This window comes from Acinonyx jubatus, chromosome B1 (genome assembly GCF_027475565.1).
Source record: "Acinonyx jubatus isolate Ajub_Pintada_27869175 chromosome B1, VMU_Ajub_asm_v1.0, whole genome shotgun sequence".
In the NCBI taxonomy this organism is placed as follows: Eukaryota; Metazoa; Chordata; class Mammalia; order Carnivora; family Felidae; genus Acinonyx; species Acinonyx jubatus.
Window position 1 is genome coordinate 196,282,772 of NC_069382.1, and position 19,019 is coordinate 196,301,790.

The 19,019-nt window shown below is 47.5% G+C and overlaps 1 protein-coding gene across 8 annotated transcripts in view; it reads right to left on the reverse strand.

Moving 5' to 3' along the window:
* EVC2 (EvC ciliary complex subunit 2) overlaps positions 1-19,019 on the reverse strand; it is a 132,030-nt gene that overhangs the window by 78,748 nt on the left and 34,263 nt on the right. For 7 of the 8 annotated variants that reach the window (XM_027033446.2, XM_053217587.1, XM_053217589.1 and 4 more), the window contains 2 exons: positions 8,996-9,130; positions 5,661-5,800 (listed from right to left, as the gene is read on the reverse strand). In XM_027033446.2, coding sequence (XP_026889247.1) covers positions 5,661-5,800; positions 8,996-9,130 — 275 coding nt within the window. The remainder of the gene's footprint in view (positions 1-5,660; positions 5,801-8,995; positions 9,131-19,019) is intronic. The other variant, XM_027033388.2, reaches the window with a different exon arrangement.

Sequence of the window (19,019 nt, forward strand, 5' to 3'; positions counted from 1 at the left end):
GCTTGTGTCCCCACCGTGTCACCCAGTGCTCGGCACACAGCAGATGCTTTCAGATCCATACGGGAAGGGGGCTGGAGGGCTGGTGGGTGGGAGAGACGGAGGGAGGGAGGAGAGGGAGTTGAACTCGAAAAGGAAAGCGAAGGGAGTTACCACCGGCCTCTTACTGTGGCCAGCCCCCACGAGAACTCCAGTGAGACAGCAGATAATAGCTCATGAAGTGAAATCATTCAATGCCAAAAGGACTTCCGGGCCCCTGCCACGTGCAGGGAGTCACTTACACCCCAGCCACACGGAGGGAAGCTAACATCAGAAATCAGCAATGAACTTCCTTTGAGTAACTGGAAAGAGACACAGCCCTGGACTTTCTTCTCTTGTTTTCCTTTGCCTCTCTGGAAAAATCTATGCACCATCTTCTTCAAAAGCTGTGTTTTGTCAATAGAACAGCGGCTCAGAAAGCACAAACCCGTTATCACTTGTGCGACCTTTAGGCAAAACCAATAAACCTTTTTTGAACACCAGCTTCCTTTCAGGAGCCGTGGTGAGAATGACCTAAGAACATGGGCCAGAGATGCTTGGCAGAGGTCAGGGCCAGAGCAGGGCTGGCGCTAAGACACTGTGGGCTCTCCATGCTTCTAGAAGCTTTCGGGAGCAGCCGGTGGTTGCCTGGTTCCTCTTTCCTCTCGTCTCTCCAGGTCCGGGGCTGAGCTGTATCTATTACGACAACTGTCTAGGAACCTGATAGAAACCAAAGGAGAGACCTGTCCCTCAGATCCTCTCTGCAAGGGGCAGCTTATGAATTAATGATGTAAAAGATACACCACGCCAACCAAGGGAATGCTCTTTGTCAAAAATAAACCAGCAAGAGACAGCAAGGTTAGGGCTCTGATGGGTCTTAGAAAAGGTGGCAATCAAGTCACCTCATGGCATATTTAGAAGCCCAGCTAAACTTCACATAAGAATTACAAATGTGATAAATTATTTGCTGGAGAAAAAAAGCTATTTTTAGTCGGGAGACAATCACAGATTTCCATGCATAGTAAGCCCCTGACATTCTGAGTGACATTTTCTTTCTGGGAGCTCCTAAGCCTGACTAGAAGTCAAGATGGAAAGATTAAAAGTAACTGACAATGCGATGATTAAAAAAAAAAAAAAATGGCCAAGACTTTAAAATGAGCATTCAAGGGGCGCCTGGGTGGCGCAGTCGGTTGAGCGTCTGACTTCAGCCAGGTCACGATCTCGCGGTCCGTGAGTTCGAGCCCCGCGTCGGGCTCTGGGCTGATGGCTCAGAGCCTGGAGCCTGTTTCCGATTCTGTGTCTCCCTCTCTCTCTGCCCCTCCCCCGTTCATGCTCTGTCTCTCTCTGTCCCAAAAATAAATAAACGTTGAAAAAAAAAATTTAAAAAAAAAATGAGCATTCAAGCACGGAGCCTGAAACAGAACTGGCGTTCAATAAATACTGAATGTTGGGATGGGGGGTGGGGTGGGGGAGGGGAGCGAGAGACAAAGGCAGTTCGCAGGCTACGCACTCTCAGGTCAGGCTTGAACATCAGTGTCAAACACTCTTCAGGCCAAACAAGACCAGCTTCCAAGGAGAAATAAATCTAAAATTCTGGAGCTCCTAGGTGACTTACAGGAATACAGTCTCGGTAACCTCAATCCTCACGGCATTTCACACACCAGGACCAGCACGTTGCAGTGGCTGTTGTTGATTTCACAGAACGCGGGGATCGAAGAAGACAGTGCTCCCTACACGCCATCGCTTCTTTTCTTCTTTTTAATTTTAATGTTTATTTATTTTTGAGAGACAGAGAGAGACAGAGCACAAGGGGAGGGACAGAGAGAGAGGCAGACACAGAATCTGAAGCAGGCTCCAGGCTCCGAGCTGTCAGCACAGAGCCTGACGCGGGGCTCGAACTCACGAATCGTGAGACCGTGACCTGAGCCGAAGTCAGATGTTAACCGACCGAGCCACCCAGGTGCCCCAAGCGCTTCTGGAACCAACAACAAAGGATGATTAATGCCTTCCCATCTAGTCCTGATACTATTTACATTACACGCTGTTACTATTGTAGGTTACTATCACATACACTATTATGTATGTATTAATACACACATATATGCTAATCACAGCCCTACTTCCTCCGGCCGGAGGTGGTGGACTACCACCTACTTGCAAATTAAATATCCAGGTGCTGATCACACAAACTAAATCCTTTCACTCTACTTTGCGTTTTCATGTTTTGGAAGAAAACAGACAAAAAAGCCAGGAAATACTTCGGTGATGCACCTGCTCCCACCATGTAATGTAATGGGACATTCACAAATCTTTGCCAGTAAGCCACCCACCTTTCTCCCCGCTGCCCATCCAATCCTCCCTCCTCCCTCTTGAGTAGTGTGACAAACTTTAATGTGTTTCCCTTGGCGTTCTGATTAGGGACTTAGCTAAAATGAAAGATCACGCCTGAATGGCCGCCCAAAAGCTCAGTGAGCCGAGCGGCACGACCCTGGGCCCAGAAATGGGTGAACAAGGCCCAGCTCCGTGCAAGGACAGTCCTGCACTTCCGTGGCTCAAGTCCCGACAGTGCACGAGGGCGCTCGGCTGGGAAGGGGCTCCCCTCAGGCAGGACGGAAGTCCCCTTGGGCTCGGAACCTCCCTCAGCTCACAAAATGCCACGGGTCAGACATAGGAGAGCTCTCTTCTCAGACCAGTGACCCATTGCTCCTAAGGAAGCACAAACCATGCTCTCTATTTCCGGAGGTATCTTGGGTCCGTCTCCTGCCACGGGACTCCATTTCCAGGCTCCAGGGAGACAGCACCGGAGCTGCTCAGTTGCTGTTTGCACGGCTCTTGAGAAAGACTCAGAGAAGGACTGCCCATCTTGAACGCTTCTCTCTTCCATCTGCTCACGTCCCTGCAGGTGAGACCCCGGCTCGCAGGGAACGCCGCGGTGAGGATTCTGCCATTAAGTCTCTTTCATATCATTAAGCTGTACAGTCTCCCACGGTGTTCCTGGTTTCCCCCAGTTAACAGATGAGGAAACTCGGGCTCAGAGAGTATTTGCGGAACACAACGTGGCCGAGATTAAACAGAGAAGACTCACTTACTAGATTTGTGGCTGTGGATAAACCTCTTTGCCTAGATGAGCATCGGACTCTTCAGCTAGCAAACGCCAAAAATAAGATGCCCTACCAAAAAGCATTAGCATGGGAACCAAACCAACATGTGGAAAAGAGACCTTGCATTTTTAAATGTTTCCCGAATATGGGGTATTATGTACAAATAGAAGATATTATAGCTTATCGGCATGGTGATGACTCCAATCGATAGAAATCACTCCCCAGTGGGAAACGAGCGGGTGGAGCTATACATCCCGAATGTACGATCAGAAGAAGTGTGTCATAAATGGAATCCAGCCTGGGGAGGTTCCCACGGGGTTCTGTTGCTAATAACCATCAGTCCAACACGGCATCCCAGGGAGGCATCCTGAATTGTCCCTCCCCTTCAGTGTCCAACTACGCCCCCTGCGCATGCCTTCACAGCCACAGGGCAATCAGTTGCCAAGTTCTGTAGGCTAATCCCAAGCTCCGCCCCAAGTCACACATCGACATCTCCAACAATCTCCCTGGACTTCTAAGCCACTGTCCATTTGTATCCAGAGTGGCCTTTGAACATACAGATCTGCCCATATTAAAATTAAAAGGCCATTCCCTGACATCCAGAACCCTACAAGACCTAGCTCCTCTCACCCTGAGACTTCACTTACGTAACTGAACCAAGGGCGCCTGGTGGCACAGCCCAGACTTAAACCCTGATCTAACTTGGGGACCAGTCAAGGGTGCTACTGCTCTGTGCTATTTTGGGCCTTGCCTGTTTCCCTGTCCATCTCTCTCACAGGCTGCCTCTGTGGCCGGGACTGTGTCTACTCCTCGCCTAGAGTGGGGTTTACACGAAGATGGGTTCTGTTCGTGGTCCAGGTAATTTGGACAAACTATCCCATCAAAAGAAAAGCTGGGCAAAAACCAAATCACTCTGAGACCACCTGAGAACCAACAAGGAGAAGTAAAAGATGAGGTCAAGACCTAGCAGAACAAAGAAACTCAGAGAGGGGAGCCCCGCATCTGGGGCCACTCTGTTCCACAGGGCGTCTGCTAAGTATCAGAAGAGGCAGCCCCAAGGGCTGATAAACTCTGCAGAGTTCTCAACAGACCTGCAGAACCGGGGAGGGGGAAACTCAAGTCCAGAGACTCCAAGGAGAGGTCAGCCTGTAGTTGGTACAGATGCCTCAGGAGTAAAGATATGCCAGAAACAGACCAGACCTTGGAGGACCATAAGCCCTGCCTTGCGTGGTCTCAGTCTCTGTATGGGGGGTCATCCAGAATGATGCCCCTCACCGCCTAGAAGGTGGTAACCTCCTCCTAGTCAGTCTTCCATTGTCTTCACAAATTTTCACACACACTGGCACACGATCAAAACTATCCAGGCATCCGAGGAGAAGAGGAAATTTGATCACAAACTAAGGGGAACAGAAGACAACAGGCACAAGAACATGGTAAAGGTAATAAAGCTTCAGAGACTTGAAAATAATTACGCTTCATACGCTTGAAGAAGTAAAAGACAAAACAGAATTTTGGAAGACAACTGGACGCTGAGATAGGAAACACGGAAAGAAGCTTTCTGTAAATATTTGCCAAAAGGAAACGAGGAAAGGCCAAGTTGATGAACCGAGTGAGTCACCTTGTAGACCGTGACCCCTGTGCCGGCCAGGAGAAACCCTGGGCCGTGCAACAGCATCCTGGTTAGAGGCATGCACCCCGGAGCCAGGCAGCCTGGCCTTGAACCTGGCTCTCTCGTTCCTAAGTGTGCGCCCTGGGGCAAGCTCCAGAGACTATCAAATCCTCATCCCTGGTAAGAACAATAATCCCTGCTCAGTTGGGTTGCTAGAAGGATTATGAGTTGGTATTCGCAAAGTTTTCAGAACCGTGTCTGGCTCCACGTTCTACTGTGCACAGGTGGTCCATTCTAAGCACGTGCTCATAAACAACAAGAATCGAATTCAGTTCGGCAAACACGTCGCCTGGCCTGGCCTCTCTCTCCAGCTGCCTCTTCCCTTATCTTGCTGTACTCAATACCCCAATCTACCCATCAGTCGTACCCAGCTGCTGCGTTCACCAGATGCATCCTGCTGACCCTTTCATCTGCCCCTTCTTCCCTCTGCCTGAAAAGTCTTTCTTCTCATAATGCGCTTGGAAAGCTTATATCCATGCTTCAAGAATAAGTTAAAACAGCACCTCCTCTGAGAAGCATTTCCAGGACTCTCTCAGAGGTCATTATTTCCTTTTCTCGGCTCAGCTAGCCTTGATTTTCCTTTTAGCAGGGTGTTCATCAAACTTGTATGGTCACTTAAGTTTGTGTGTCTGTCTTGCCCGTTAGATCAGGCAGCTTATAGCACAAACTCTGTCTTATCCATCCCTTTTTCCAAATATCAAGCACAGTAGTAGTTCCATTATGATAACTGAGTAACAAATGACAGAATGAATGAATGAATGAATGAATGAATGAATGAGTGCATGAATGAAATGTACTCAGGGTTTGCTCTGAGGCCAGTGAAGTTAAAGCATTCATCACATCCAAGCCAGTATAATGTGATTGAGAATTCTTACTCTTCCAAGGCTTGAAGCATGCTCCCGGGGTCCTCTGAAGACAGAATGTCAATCATTTGGTCATTGAGAGCAAGGTCCTCATTGATACCATTGGCCGAGGTGAACTGGGAGTACTCCAGCTTGTTCTCATGATGCTGAACCTACAGGGGAATTTCAGACACAACCGAGTGAGCCCTCTTGTGAACGCCATGCGCTGAGAGTCACAAGGGAAGGCAGGGGTCTGCAGTCGGGAGGACCTTGCTGGCCCCACCACTTGCGAACAGGGTACATTCAGGCAAGACACTGCATTTGCCTGAGCCTCCATCTTCCCATCAAAGAAATGGGATCACAATTCCAGTAGCCCCACACCGGGTTCCCGTGTGTACGAACAAAACAATGGATGGAGAGGCCTTTGCAACCTGTAAAGACCTATGAAAATATTTCACCATCATCACCATCACCATCATCATATCACGATCACCACCACCATCATCATCACCACCATCATCATCACCAGCATCCCCATCATCATCGTCATCACTATATCACTATCATCACCACCTTCACTATCACCATCATCATCATCATGCAGAGGGAAATTACAGTTGGCAGATGAACTTCAATTCCATGCATCTGGCTGGTTTCGAATCAGAATACAGAACTGTCAGATGGAAATGACCTCAGAGATAATTAAGCCCAACGCCACGACTGGATAGATGTATCTGTTGTGTCCTTAATATCAATCCTGAAAACTGGGTGATAAGTATAGCTAATATTTAGGAATTCCTGTCCCTGTGCCTTGTAGGTGTGTTATCATGAAACTATCACAACACAGTTAAGTGCTGTTGTCCCCACATCACATATAAGAAACCACGGCCCAGAGGGGTAGAATGACGTTATCTGAGTTCGCACGGCTCACGAAGAGTCAGAGTTGGTATCTGGTCCCAAGTTGGTCGAACTCCTAAGGTACAAGGAGTTGGTATTTGGTCCCAAGATGATCGAACTCGTAAGGCAGAAGGAGGGTTTTATCGCACTGTTTTCACTGCACACCGTCTCAGCGGCTGCCTCAGGCTGCCAAAAATAAAGATGTGAAAAGAGTTCATCCTGTGAACTTCAAGGGTCTTCAGACCTTAAGTCAACACTTTGCTTTCCTCTCTGCGGTTGTAATGATCAGCCTTTCATCTCCGGCAAAGGATTTCCGCTCCTTCATCAAAGCAGCTGGGAAGTTTTGTTCTTCTGCGATTGATAACGGCTTCGAGGGAGAAGCTGGAGGTCTGATTAGAGGAACGCTTTTTCTCCCCCTCACTTTTGCCTCCACGGACACTGTGGGCCGATCTCACTTTGAAATGGCCATCCTCTCCTCCAGGAAGCAGACATAAAGTGAACAATGGGACACGACCTCCAGCCTCCAGACACGGCCCCCAGGAGCCAGGTCCCCGGGCCACTTGAAGCAAGTATTTAACTTCATGGGCCTCAGTTTCCTCAATATAAAGGGAGGGGAGGAGCGCCTGAGAGGCTCAGTCCGTTGAGCATCCAACTTCGGCTCAGGTCATGATCTTGCGGTCTATGAGTTCGAGCCCCACGTCCGGCTCTGTGCTGACGGCTCGGAGCCTGGAGCCTGCTTCGGATTCTGTCTCCCTCTCTCTCTGCCCCTCCCCCCTCATGCTCTGTCTCTCTCTCTCTCTCTCTCTCTGTCAAAAATAAATAAATTTTTTTAATTAAAAAAAAATAAAGTGAGGGGAACAGATGGCTGTGTTCCTTTCAAGTTGCTGGGCCCCTGGGGGACACTGGGTCACAGTAGCTCCAGCCCTCCACGGCCCTGGAGGGACCAAGAAGCTGCCAACGGATGCTTACTCCCAGCAGCGCCTTCCGGGGGAGGCTCCACGGAGCTGCTCTCACTCTAAAAATTGCCGCCCTGATTTCCTTCCCGTCTGTCCATCCACTGATGGGCCGAGGGCTCCTTCATATCCTCACACGTGGATTCAGGGCCTCCTAAGCTCCAGGCTCCATAGGAGGCAATGGAGATTGTAGCAGAGGTCGCCTGCTTCCTACCCACACCCCGTCGCCGCTTCAGACCCGCTGGCCCAAGACCCACCAGCCAGCATCTACACTGCTTCCCCTAAAGGCTTCTGCGGGCCTTCAGAGCCCACGCCAGGAAATAACGTCACCCTTTGTCCTGGCCCCTGTAGGACTGTGGACAATACTGACTCCATCTGTGGCCCTCCTCTCTTGGGGCTACGTGTTCCGGGCCCCTTGGAGGTTAATATACATTCCTTAGAAATGCCCGTGAAGGCTGGAAGGGGGCGGCTTGTTTTGGCTCTCCGTAAATTGGTTAAAGATAACACAGTCTCTCGGCCTCCTGATGCACAGATGGCCCCATGAGATCTAATTCCAGGAGAGCTGCCGATCAGGCGCACGTGGACCCTGGGAGGTACGTGCGGACCCTCTGGTCCCCCGTTCCCTGTAAGTCAGCCTGAATAAAACTGTAACTTGCAGGCAGTCCCTGCTTCATTTTTCTGGTCCCAAAGGGCCTTCTCAGCGGGGAGGGCAGTCCCTCCTCCCCCACCTTCTAACAGCGCCTTTACCCCCATATCCTCGACCGATGACCACCGGGGCGTGATATATACCCCAGCTCCGCCCCTCCTCAGCCAGCACGACTCTGAGCCTAGTTCCATACTGTCCCCAGAGCTGCCCACGCACGGTGAAGCTCCACGGCTGAAGGATCCAGCCTCCCCCTGAGGGTGGAGTGAGCCTCCAAAGACTTTTCCGCAGGGAGTGTGGACCAGGCCCCGAATTAGTGTGGCAGGAACACAGCACTATCTGCACAGGAAGGCGCTCGCTTATTCGGTCAGGCCGCAGTGGCTCTGAGCCCCGGCCACTTGCTGGAATCATCCGGGGAGCTTTAGAAGTCACTAAGGGGGCGCCTGGGTGGCCCAGTTGGGTAAGTGACCGACTTCAGCTCAGGTCATGATCTCGCAGTTTGTGGGTTCGAGCCCCGCGACGGGCTCTGTGCTGACAGCTTGGAGCCTGGAGCCTGCTTCCGATTCTGTGTCTCCCTCTCTCTCTACCCCTCCCCTGCTCACGCTGTGTGTCTCTCTGTCTCTCAATAATAAGTAAGCATTAAAAAAAATAAAAATAAAAAAGTCACTAAGGACGGGCGCATCCTGGGACGGTCCAGTCACAGTCTCTGCAGGCAAGGCTGGACACGAGCATTTTGTCGTTTCCCTGGGGATTCGGACATCAATCCAGGGTTGAGGATCAATCAACCCATCGAACTGGAGGGAAAACTTCAATCAACCTCACATCTACCGCCCACCCGACTGCCCTCCGGCAACAAGATGCACATGGAGACTCACCTGATGTCTGGTGATCAGGCTTCCCTTCAAACACTGATAGCGAGCCGTGAAGAAAAGTGTGGCCCAGGTCAGCACGAAGGAGGCGATGGAGGTTATGAAGAATCCTGCTGCATGAAGGCCATGGTTTGGGACAACCTAGGGAACAAGAGGGGGGGGGGGGACTTGTCCATGGTCACACTTCACAGCCTCCAGTCAGGTCACAGCTAAGAGTTACAGCAGAAGAAGCAGGGAGTCGGCGAGACCAGCCTGGATTTGGACCCAGCTCTGTCCAAACTGGCTGGGCTGCCTGAGCCCGTCGCTGGACCTCTCTGAGCCTGTTTCCTTAGCGCATCTCTAAGCGTCAAGCGGGACAAACACTGCAAGGGGCCGAGCATGGTGGCTTGCACACAGTAGGGCCATCCGCCCCGAGCCTGGCACCTCACAGGCCTCAAGAGTGTTAAATTCCCGAATCCTTATGTAACAACCCTAAGAGGGCACTGGGGATCCGTGAACTGTTTCGAGTCAGGGGCGGATTTCTGCAGACGCCAGAGGAGAACCTGTAGCACCCTTCCCTCCCCCTCGATACCACCTGCTCCCCCTCGCTGGGAACACATCCCATCAGAGGGGCAGCCCGCAGCCCACTCTGGACATCAGGGCCAAGCAGAAGGATACACAGGGCAGGGAAGCATGACACAGCAGGGGCAGCCAGCTGCCGGGCGATTCAACAACCTGACAGGTGGCCCTTAGAGCTCCCGTGGGCTTAACTCGTCCAGCCGCCTCTCTCCTCGGTGGCGTCCTCTGGGCTCCAGCCAGCGAGAGCCCGGGACAAACGTGCCTCTGGGATGGGCTAGGAGCGGCTGGCATCTATCCTCTGAGAGGAGCTGGTAAGTTCCAGGCACTCGCCGTCAGCCCCTCCCTCCGCCTCTTCCTTAGGGTCTAGACAACAGTAGCTGGCATCTTACAAGAACTCAAAAGGGGTCAAACTCTGGGCTGACTCACACTTAAGCACGCATCAGAACTGCATCCCACCCTGAGTTTCTGATCCCCTAGACCCAGAGACAGGGCCTCACAAGCGGCGCATTTCCAACAAGCTCCCAGGGGCCGCTGCTGTGCCGTTTGTCCGAGGAACACACGTTGAGAACCCCTAGGTTAAGGGTTTCACAAGAATTAACTCCTTGAATGCTCTCAAAGGCACTCTGGACAAAGTGAAGAGCTCTGGATTTCTAGCCCTCCAGATCTGGCTTGAAATTCCAGCTCCGTCACAAGAGCCGTGATGCCATGGATGAGTGGCTTAGGCCTAACCTCTGGCAGCCTCACTTTTCTCGTCTGTGAAATGGGGATAAAAATATGTCACCGCAGGGAGATCAAAGACAACAGTAATGTAGAGATTCGTGCAAAGCTTGGTTTGATCCTGCTACTTGATCACTGATTGCTTATCGAGGCTGTCGGCGGGGGTCCTTTCTCCGTTTGTGGGATGTACCCTCCCTGTGGGCACTGACTGGGTCTGACCAAGGTCCACCTCCCACCTCCTGTGCACAGGCAAGGGGGGCCCGTAAACAGACGAGAGGGTGAAGCCTGGCCTCTGGATTCAGACCACTGGGCTGTGTGACATCGGCTCTGCCTTATTGGCTGTGTAGAATTGGTCACATCAGTTCATCTCTCTTTGCCTCTGTTCCGTCCCTTGTCTAATGGAGACAGTGGCCGTCCAAGGGTCGTACTGAGGAGTACACAGGAATATGAACGAAGTTGAATGAAGTCGTTAGAAGAGTATCCGGCCTTAACGCTGGCTCACCAAACTCGAGTGATTCTTGCCGTGTCTTCCTTTGTGGGCTGTGTAGACAGAGGCAACTCCTTTTGGTACCATAATGGAGAAGCTGTACGGTGGCCATTCATCAGTCGTTTTATCAGAAGGTGACCTCAAGGGGCACCTGGGTGGCTCTGTCAGTTAAATGTCCAGCTCTTGGTTTCAGCTCAGGTCATGAGCTCACGGTTCATTGGTTCCACCCCGTGTTGGGCTCCGCACTGACAGCACGGAACCTACTTCAGATTCTCTCCTTCCCTCTCTCTTTCTCTGCCCCTTCCCGCTCTCTCTCGCAAAATAAAAAAAATAAATAAAATTCACAAAATTAAAAAAAAAGAAGGTGACCTCAAAAACAGACCTGGACCAAGAGCCTCACATTTTGATAACACTTTTACCCCTTGGAGTGCTTTCAACAAAACGTCTATACTCAAAAATAAGAGGGACAAAATGTGTGTGTCCATAACAAGAAGGCTTTAAAACAATCAGTTCTTTAACTCAGCAGTTTAATACCTAGGATTCTATCCTCAGGGAAGAATTCAAAACTACGCATAAAAGTTTATATACAAGGTTGGCTTGGTCCAGAAATACGCACACAAATTTAGCTCTGTATTACATAAGACTGTTTTGCAGAGCATCATATAAAGTATCCTAATGTATCCTAAATGTTGCAAAATCCAAAGAGCAGTTAAATATTTTAAGTCTCTATAAATTATTCAATCCATATAATGAGCAATCTTGTAGCCATTTACTACTTCTAAAAAGCACAGTAATGTAGGGTGCCTGGATGGCTCAGTCAGTTGAGCCTCTGACTTCAGGTCCGGTCATGATCCCGTAGTTCGTGAGTTCGAGCCCCATGTCTGGCTCTGTGCTGACACCTCGGAGCCTGGATCCTGCTTCCAATTCTGTTTCCCTCTCTCTCTCTGCCCCTCACCCACTCATGCTCTGTCTCTCTCTCAAAATTAAATAAACATTAAAAAACTTAAAACAAATAAGTAAAATAAAAAATAAAAACCACAGTAATGTAAATCTACTACAGAAAAGAGTTCTTAACAAAAGTCAAGGGTATAAAATGATAAGCAAATGTCCTGCTGCCTTCCCCTACCCACTCTAACCCAGCTTCCCAGAGACAAATCTTTTTTTTTTTTTTTAGTTTATTTATTTTGAGACAGAGAAAGTGAGTGCATGCAAGCAGGGGAAGGGCAGAGAGAGAGGGAGAGACAGAGAATCCCAAGCAGGCTCCAGTACCGAAAGCTTGTAGACCAATGTGGGGTTCGAACTCATGAACCACAAGATCATGACCTGAGCCGAAGTTGGTCGCTTAACCGACTGAGGGGGCCTCCAGAGGCAAATATCTTAAACAGATACTGTTTTTAGTTTTTATGGCTTAGTAAACCAGATGGTTACGTAAAATTGAAGTCTAAAATTTATACATATATCTCTATTTCTTGATTCATCAGCATTACATACTATTAACTGAATTATTATGAACATATTATAGGTACGTATGTAACATATTATGTGTAATACGTATATATACCATACATATACACATATATGCCATATTATATAATTATTAACATATTATTCCCTCTTTGACAGATGTGAATTTAGCTCATGAATTTTTACCTTACAATTTTGTAGGATTTGTGACCTATAAATATCTCTGCCCTTCCTTCTAATTGTAATGATTATTTTTAGTTTTTCAATTAGCTATCTTTGTAAATTTAAATTAAAAAATTAAACAGTTTTTACAACATTTAGAGACGATTTCTTGTTGTCTTACTAAAAAAAGATAATGAAGTTAATGTCCCACACTTGCCTCTCCCCCCTTGCCTTTCCGACTTCTTTCTTTCACAGTTTATTAGGTTTAAAACATATATATTTTGTTCTGCAATCACAATTCTTTGTCATTTATAGATTATAAAACCTAAAACTAAAAAAAAATTTAAGACACTATTATTATGATTATACAAATGTTATTCACTGAAGAAATAAGTAAAAAAAAAATCCTATGTTAATAAATATTTGCCCCTCAAAGCAATATATTTCTAATTCAATCCCTTTTCTTACATTTTACCGATTATTCAAAATCATGCCATATTTTTAGTTTGTTAACTAACTTTGGACTAACAGTCCTTTCTCTGTAACTTTTTGTTTTCCCTGCAGTTTCTCACTGTCTTTCTTTTTTCTTCCTATTATATACCATTTCCTTAATGACATTATCTGTTGCAGGTAGTGGATTTTTTTTTTCTTAAAGTCATCGTTCCCTGAATGCTTTGGCATTCTGACCTGATCAGAACTGGTTACTTTCCAGGGTTGCTGCTGTCATTTGGAGCCCTCTATTTACAGCTTTCTGTGTTGTCACACATGATTGATTAAAGCAAAACTATGCTTCTTGGATCCCATTTCTTCCTGTTTCTTGGATGCTTTTTTTTTTTTTCAGTGTGATGGAGTACTCTCAGTATTTTCTTTGTTTGCAAGTAAATTTGTTTAGAAAACATTTTTTATTTCACATGTCTTAAAATGTTGTTACTTTGCCCTCATTTGATTTATAATTTGGCTGAACCTATCATTCAAGGTCCAAAATCGTTTTTCTTCAGAACACTGAAGGTACTGCCCCACTGTCTTCTGACATAACTGTGTCTGATGACTTCTTAGAGGGATCTGTTTCTGGCTTTCTAGGAATTTTAAAGTTTTCCCTTTTCCCTTGGAATTCTGAATATTTAACCATTAAGGTTTTTTTTTCATAATATTTTTAATTGCAGTAAAATACACATAACATAAAATTTATCATCTTGGGGTGTCTGGGTGGCTCAGTCGATAAAGCCTCTGACTTTGGTTCAGGTCACTATCTCGCCGTTTGTGAGCTGGAGCCCCGCGTCGGGCTCTGTGCTGATGGCTCGGAGCCCGGAGCCAGCTTCCGATTCTGTGTCTCCCTGCCCCTCTGCCCCTCCCCCACTCATGCTCTGTCTCTCCCTCTCTCGCTCAAAAAACGAATAAACACTTTTTAAATATTACCATCTTAACCATTTTTAAGTCTAGTCCAGTCGTACATCACAGTGTGTACAATCACGTTGTTCTGAAATCATCACCACTACCTGTCCCCAGCAGTTTCTCCTCTTACAAAACTGAAACTCTGTCCCCATTGAACCACCCTCCTTCCATCCTCCAGCCTCTGGCACCCACCGTCCTACTCTCTTGTCTCTGTGAATCTGACTACTTCACTTAGCATTAGATCTTTATGGTTCATCCATGTCGTTGCAGTGTGTCTCAGAATTTTCTTTTCTTTTTTTTTTTTTAATTTAAATTCAAGTTAGTTAACATACAGAATAGTATCGGTTTCAGGAGCAGAATTTAGAGATTCATCACTTCCATATAACACTCAGTGTTCACCTCCAAAAGTGCCTTCCTCAATGCCCATCACCCATCTAGCCTATTCCCCTACCCACCTCCCCCCCAGCAACCCGCAGTTTGTTCTCTGCATTTCAGAGTCTCTTATGGTTTGTCTCCCTCTCTGTTTGTGTCTTATTTTATTTTTCCTTCCATTCTCCACTTCACACCTGTCAGAATGGCTAAAATTAACAACTCAGGGAATAACAGGTGTTGGCAAGGATGCAGAAAAAGGGAACCCTCTTGCACTGCTGGTGGGAATGCAAAGTGGTGCAGCCACTCTGGAAAACAGTCTGGAGGGTCCTCAAAAATTAAAAAAAAGAAAAAAGAAAAAAGAACTTCCTTATGACCCAGAAATTGCACTACTGCTAGGAATTTATCCAAAGGGTGCCAAAATGCTGATTCAAAGGGGCACGTGCACCTCAGTATCTAGCTCCTCAGCAGTGCTATCAACAGCAGCCAACGTATGCAGAGAGCCTAAATGTTCATTGACTGATGAATGGATTAAGAAGGTGCAGTGTGTGTGTGTGTGTGTGTGTGTGTGTGTGTGTGTCTGTACATAGATGTATATGTATATACATTATACATTATATATGTATATACGTGTATACACACACACATATACATAATGGAATATTCCTCGGCGATCAAAAAGAATGAAATCTTGCCATTTGCAACAACGTGGATGGAACTGGAGGGTGTTATGCTAAGTGAAATAAATCAGAGAAAGACAAATACATGATTTCACTCATATGTGGGATTTAAGAAACAGATTTCCTTCCTTCTTAAGGCTGAATAAAATTCCATTGTTATGTATATCTCATACTGTGTTTATCCATTCATTCATCATTGGACACTTGGGTGGCTCCCATCTTCTGGCTTTTGTGAATATGCTGCTATAAACATGAGTATATGGATATCTCTCTGAGACCCTACTTCTAATTCTTTGGGGAATATACCTAGAAGTGGAATAATAGGATTATATAATAGTTCTATCTTCAATTTCTGGGGGAACAGCCAAACTGTTTCTCCTCCCTCTCCTCCTCCTCCTCCTCCTCCTCCTCCTCCTCCTCCTCCTCCTCCTCCTTCTTTTTTGATAGTAGCCAGCCTGATATGAGGCGGAATCATCATGGTTTTGATTTGCATTTCTCTAATGATTAGTGTCAGAAGGCAAATGCTTTTATTTTATTTATTTATTTTTTCAGCTTTAGGACGAAGAATGGAGAGATACACGGAATTGCCGATATCTGATCACCAACAGCATGCCGGTCCCTAGGTTAGGTGCCTGGAATGGGTTTAACTGTGTCTTCCAAAAGGATATGCTTAAGTCTTAACCCCCAGTAGCTATAAATGTGACTGTATTGGGAAAGAAGATCTTTGGAAACAATAATCAAGTTAAGATGAGTTCATATTGGATTAGGGTGGGTCTTAAATCTAATGAATGTGTCCTTATAAAGACAGACTCGCACAGAGAGGGTCATGTGACCACGGAGGCAGAGACTGGAGTGAGGTAGCTACAACCAAGGAAGGATTTCCAGGAGCCACCAGAAGCTAGGAAGAAGCAAGCATTCTTCTCCACAGCCATCAAAGAGAGCATGGCTCGGCCGACACCTTAACTCCAGACTTCTAGCTTCCAGAACTGTGACAAAGTAAGATTCTGTTGTCCCAGGCTCCCCAGTTTGCGATAACTTGTTACAGCAGCCCCAGGAAACTAATAAGGTGTCAGCTTTACATCATACAATCTTCAGCAATCTTGTAGTGGATGTATTGTCCCCATTCCATTGACAGGTAAACGGAGATGGAAAGAGATTAAGTAGGTAATCAAAGTGCGTAGTAGCCAAAAAACCAAAGCCAGCCCTGCCTGACTCCAAAGTCCGTGTTCTCCCTGCATTAGATCACACTGCTTTTGTCCAGGGGGCCGTGGGGTTTTCTAAACACATCTGGAGTCCCAACCTCCCACACCAAGGTAGAAGTTCCCTGCCTGATTGATGAGAACCAGAAACAAAGACTACAACAGAATTACATGCCGGCAGGGTCACTGTACTGTAAAAGGCAGGAAGAGATCTCTCTGTCCCCCTCTGTCTCTCTCTTCCTTTCCTACCTCATGAAGTAGAACGGGCCAACGGGGTCAAACCACCAAACTTGTCTCCTCTTCCCACCTTCACCATCTCTGAATCTCCACCTGAGGTCTTTCCTTTGGCCAATCACATGGCCAAGAGAATTTGAAGAGTAGAAGCAGTGTGGCAAACTATGGTGCAGGATCTAGCTTAACTCAGCGACACCGATGCGATGCAGGAATGAATGCCTGTATCTAGGAAGAGGGCAAAGGCAGGGCAGCTCTACAGATCCCGCCATCTTTCTCCCTTCTCTCTCGGGAATCTGATGCCAAGTGGTAAGCACATCCAGGTAGAGACTGCCTGCTTGGGGCAGGCCCACTCACAACTCTCACTTTCTTCTTTCAACCTTCACTCATCCATGTTGCTACTTTAAGCTAGGTCCTGCTCCTGCCCAAAATGTCTCTGCTCTTCAACTTCCCTCCTCCATGTAAATGGCTAAAGAAGTGTCAGATCTCAAGATAAAGCTTTATGGGAAGAAGGAGGCCCAATATAATCATTACCATCATCACCATCACTGTCATCATCACCATCAGCATCACCATAATGTCACCATCGTCACCATCACCATCATCATAGTTAACCTGATTCAGCAGACAGTAAACACCAGAGATGGCCCCAAGTGCTTTACATGCATGAATCCATTAACATCTCACAATAAAACCAGAAAGTGGGTACTGTTTCAGTCTATATTCTACAAATTAGAGTTCAATAGTGCTAATCAGTTAAATAAATGGCCCAAGATCACAGAATGAGTCACTAGTGAATCCGGGTTTCACAGCCAGCAGTCTGGACTAGAAGCTTTCACACCATAGCTGCCTCTCTGGGGCTCAGGCTCCAGCCTGGCCTTCTACCAGGAACCTTGCATTAGGTCATCAAAGTCTTGGGTCACCCTGAACATTGTGATTCCCACTCTGAGTATACAGCTTACCCTTCTGGACTGAGTGGCAGGGCAGGATTTTAAAAATCTCTCAGTGTCTGGACAAAAGCCTTTGCAAACCATTCTTCAAAACTATTCTTAACCATCAGGGTCTTTATTGAACTTTTGCCAGAGGCGAGGCCTTACTCCCTTTATAGTCTTTGAAACAATACTTTAAACTCAGAATTCTTATGTCCATCTCACATCTGCAGAAACCAAGCTTTGCTATAACTTTTTTTTGCCTGAAACTCTCTATTTAAGTGAATGCATCACAGTGGGCTACCAAGGTTGGCTTGGTGTTTGGATGTGGTGGTCAACTTTCCTGACATCGAGTTCATTCAGTGAGCCCAGTGATGGGTCCTCAAAGGACAAGTGGGGAACAAAAGATCCAGGCCCTGCTCTAAGGAGCTCACAATCTTGCAGAAAAAACAGACAAGCAAGCAAGCTGGGGTGACACAGTGTGGCTGGGTGAGGCTGGAGAAGCCTGGAGAAGTAGGGTGGGGAGGGGTGCAGCTCCTAGCCTAGCTCAAAGGACAAAGGCTTTACACGAGGTGACCCATGGACAGAGGAGAATGAGCCGGAAGGAGGGCAAGCCAGGCAGAGAGAACAGCATGAGCCGGACCTGCTATGTGGAGGAAATGCACCCCGGGTCCCAAAGGGTCTTCAAGAGCAGGTTAGTGATTTGCAGCAGCATCCGAATGGTTTGGGGCGGGGGGGGTGGTGACTGCAGGGTTTTAAGCCAGGAAGTAACACGGTCAGATCAGTATTTTAGAAAGGTAGATCTGGCCACTGCATGGCATCAGCCTGGAGGAGGATAAACGAGATGTGACAGCCAACAGAGAAATGATGACAAGGCTGCAGGAGGCAGTAGAATCTGCTGATAAAGACCATGGACTCGGGCCCTAGTTGAGGGCTCAGCTCTCAGCTCTGCCCCCTACCACACTGTGGGACCCCGGGCCTCCCTCTCTGCAAGCTGAAATCTCCCCCATCTGTAAAATGAGGCTTAAAATAGTGCCTATGGCAGGCATGGGGCATCTGCGTGGCTCAGTCGGTTGAGCGTCCAACTCTTGATTTGGGCTCAGGTCATGATCCCACGGTCATGGGATGGAGCCCCGCATCATGCTCAGCATGGAGCCTACTTAGGATTCTCTCTCTCTCTCTCTCTCTCTCTCTCTCTCTCTCTCTCTCTCTCTTCCTCTGCCTCTCTTCCCCGCTTGCACGCTCTCTAAAATGAAATAAAAATAAGTAGTCCTTATGGTTCTCAGACAGGTGAAACACAGAATTACCATACAGCCAAGCAATTCCACTGAGTGTACCCCAACGAATTGAAAACAGGTGCTCAAACAAAAATCTGTACCTGAATATTCACAGTAGCACTCTTCATAATAGCCAGAAGATGGGGGAAGCCCAGATGCCCATCAGCTGATGAAGAGATAAACAAATGTGGTCCACGCCCCCCCCCCCATACAATGGAATAGGAATCAGCCATAAAAAGGAATGAAGTCCCAACATATGCTACAACACGGACAGACCTTGAAAATATTACGCTAAGGGAAAGACGCTGGAGCAAAAGGCCACATTCAATGAGATGAAATGGCCACAAGAGGCACACCTGTAGAAACAGAAGGCAGATCAGTGGTTGCCAGGGGCTGAGCGGGAGGAGGGGATAATGGAGAGCAACTGTTCAATGGGAACAGAGTTTCCCTTTGGGGAGATGAAAAGGCTCCAAACCTAGGTGGCAGTGATGGTTGCTCAACACTGTGAACATACTGAATGTCACTAATGGTAAGTTTCGTGTATGTGTACTTTACACACACACAC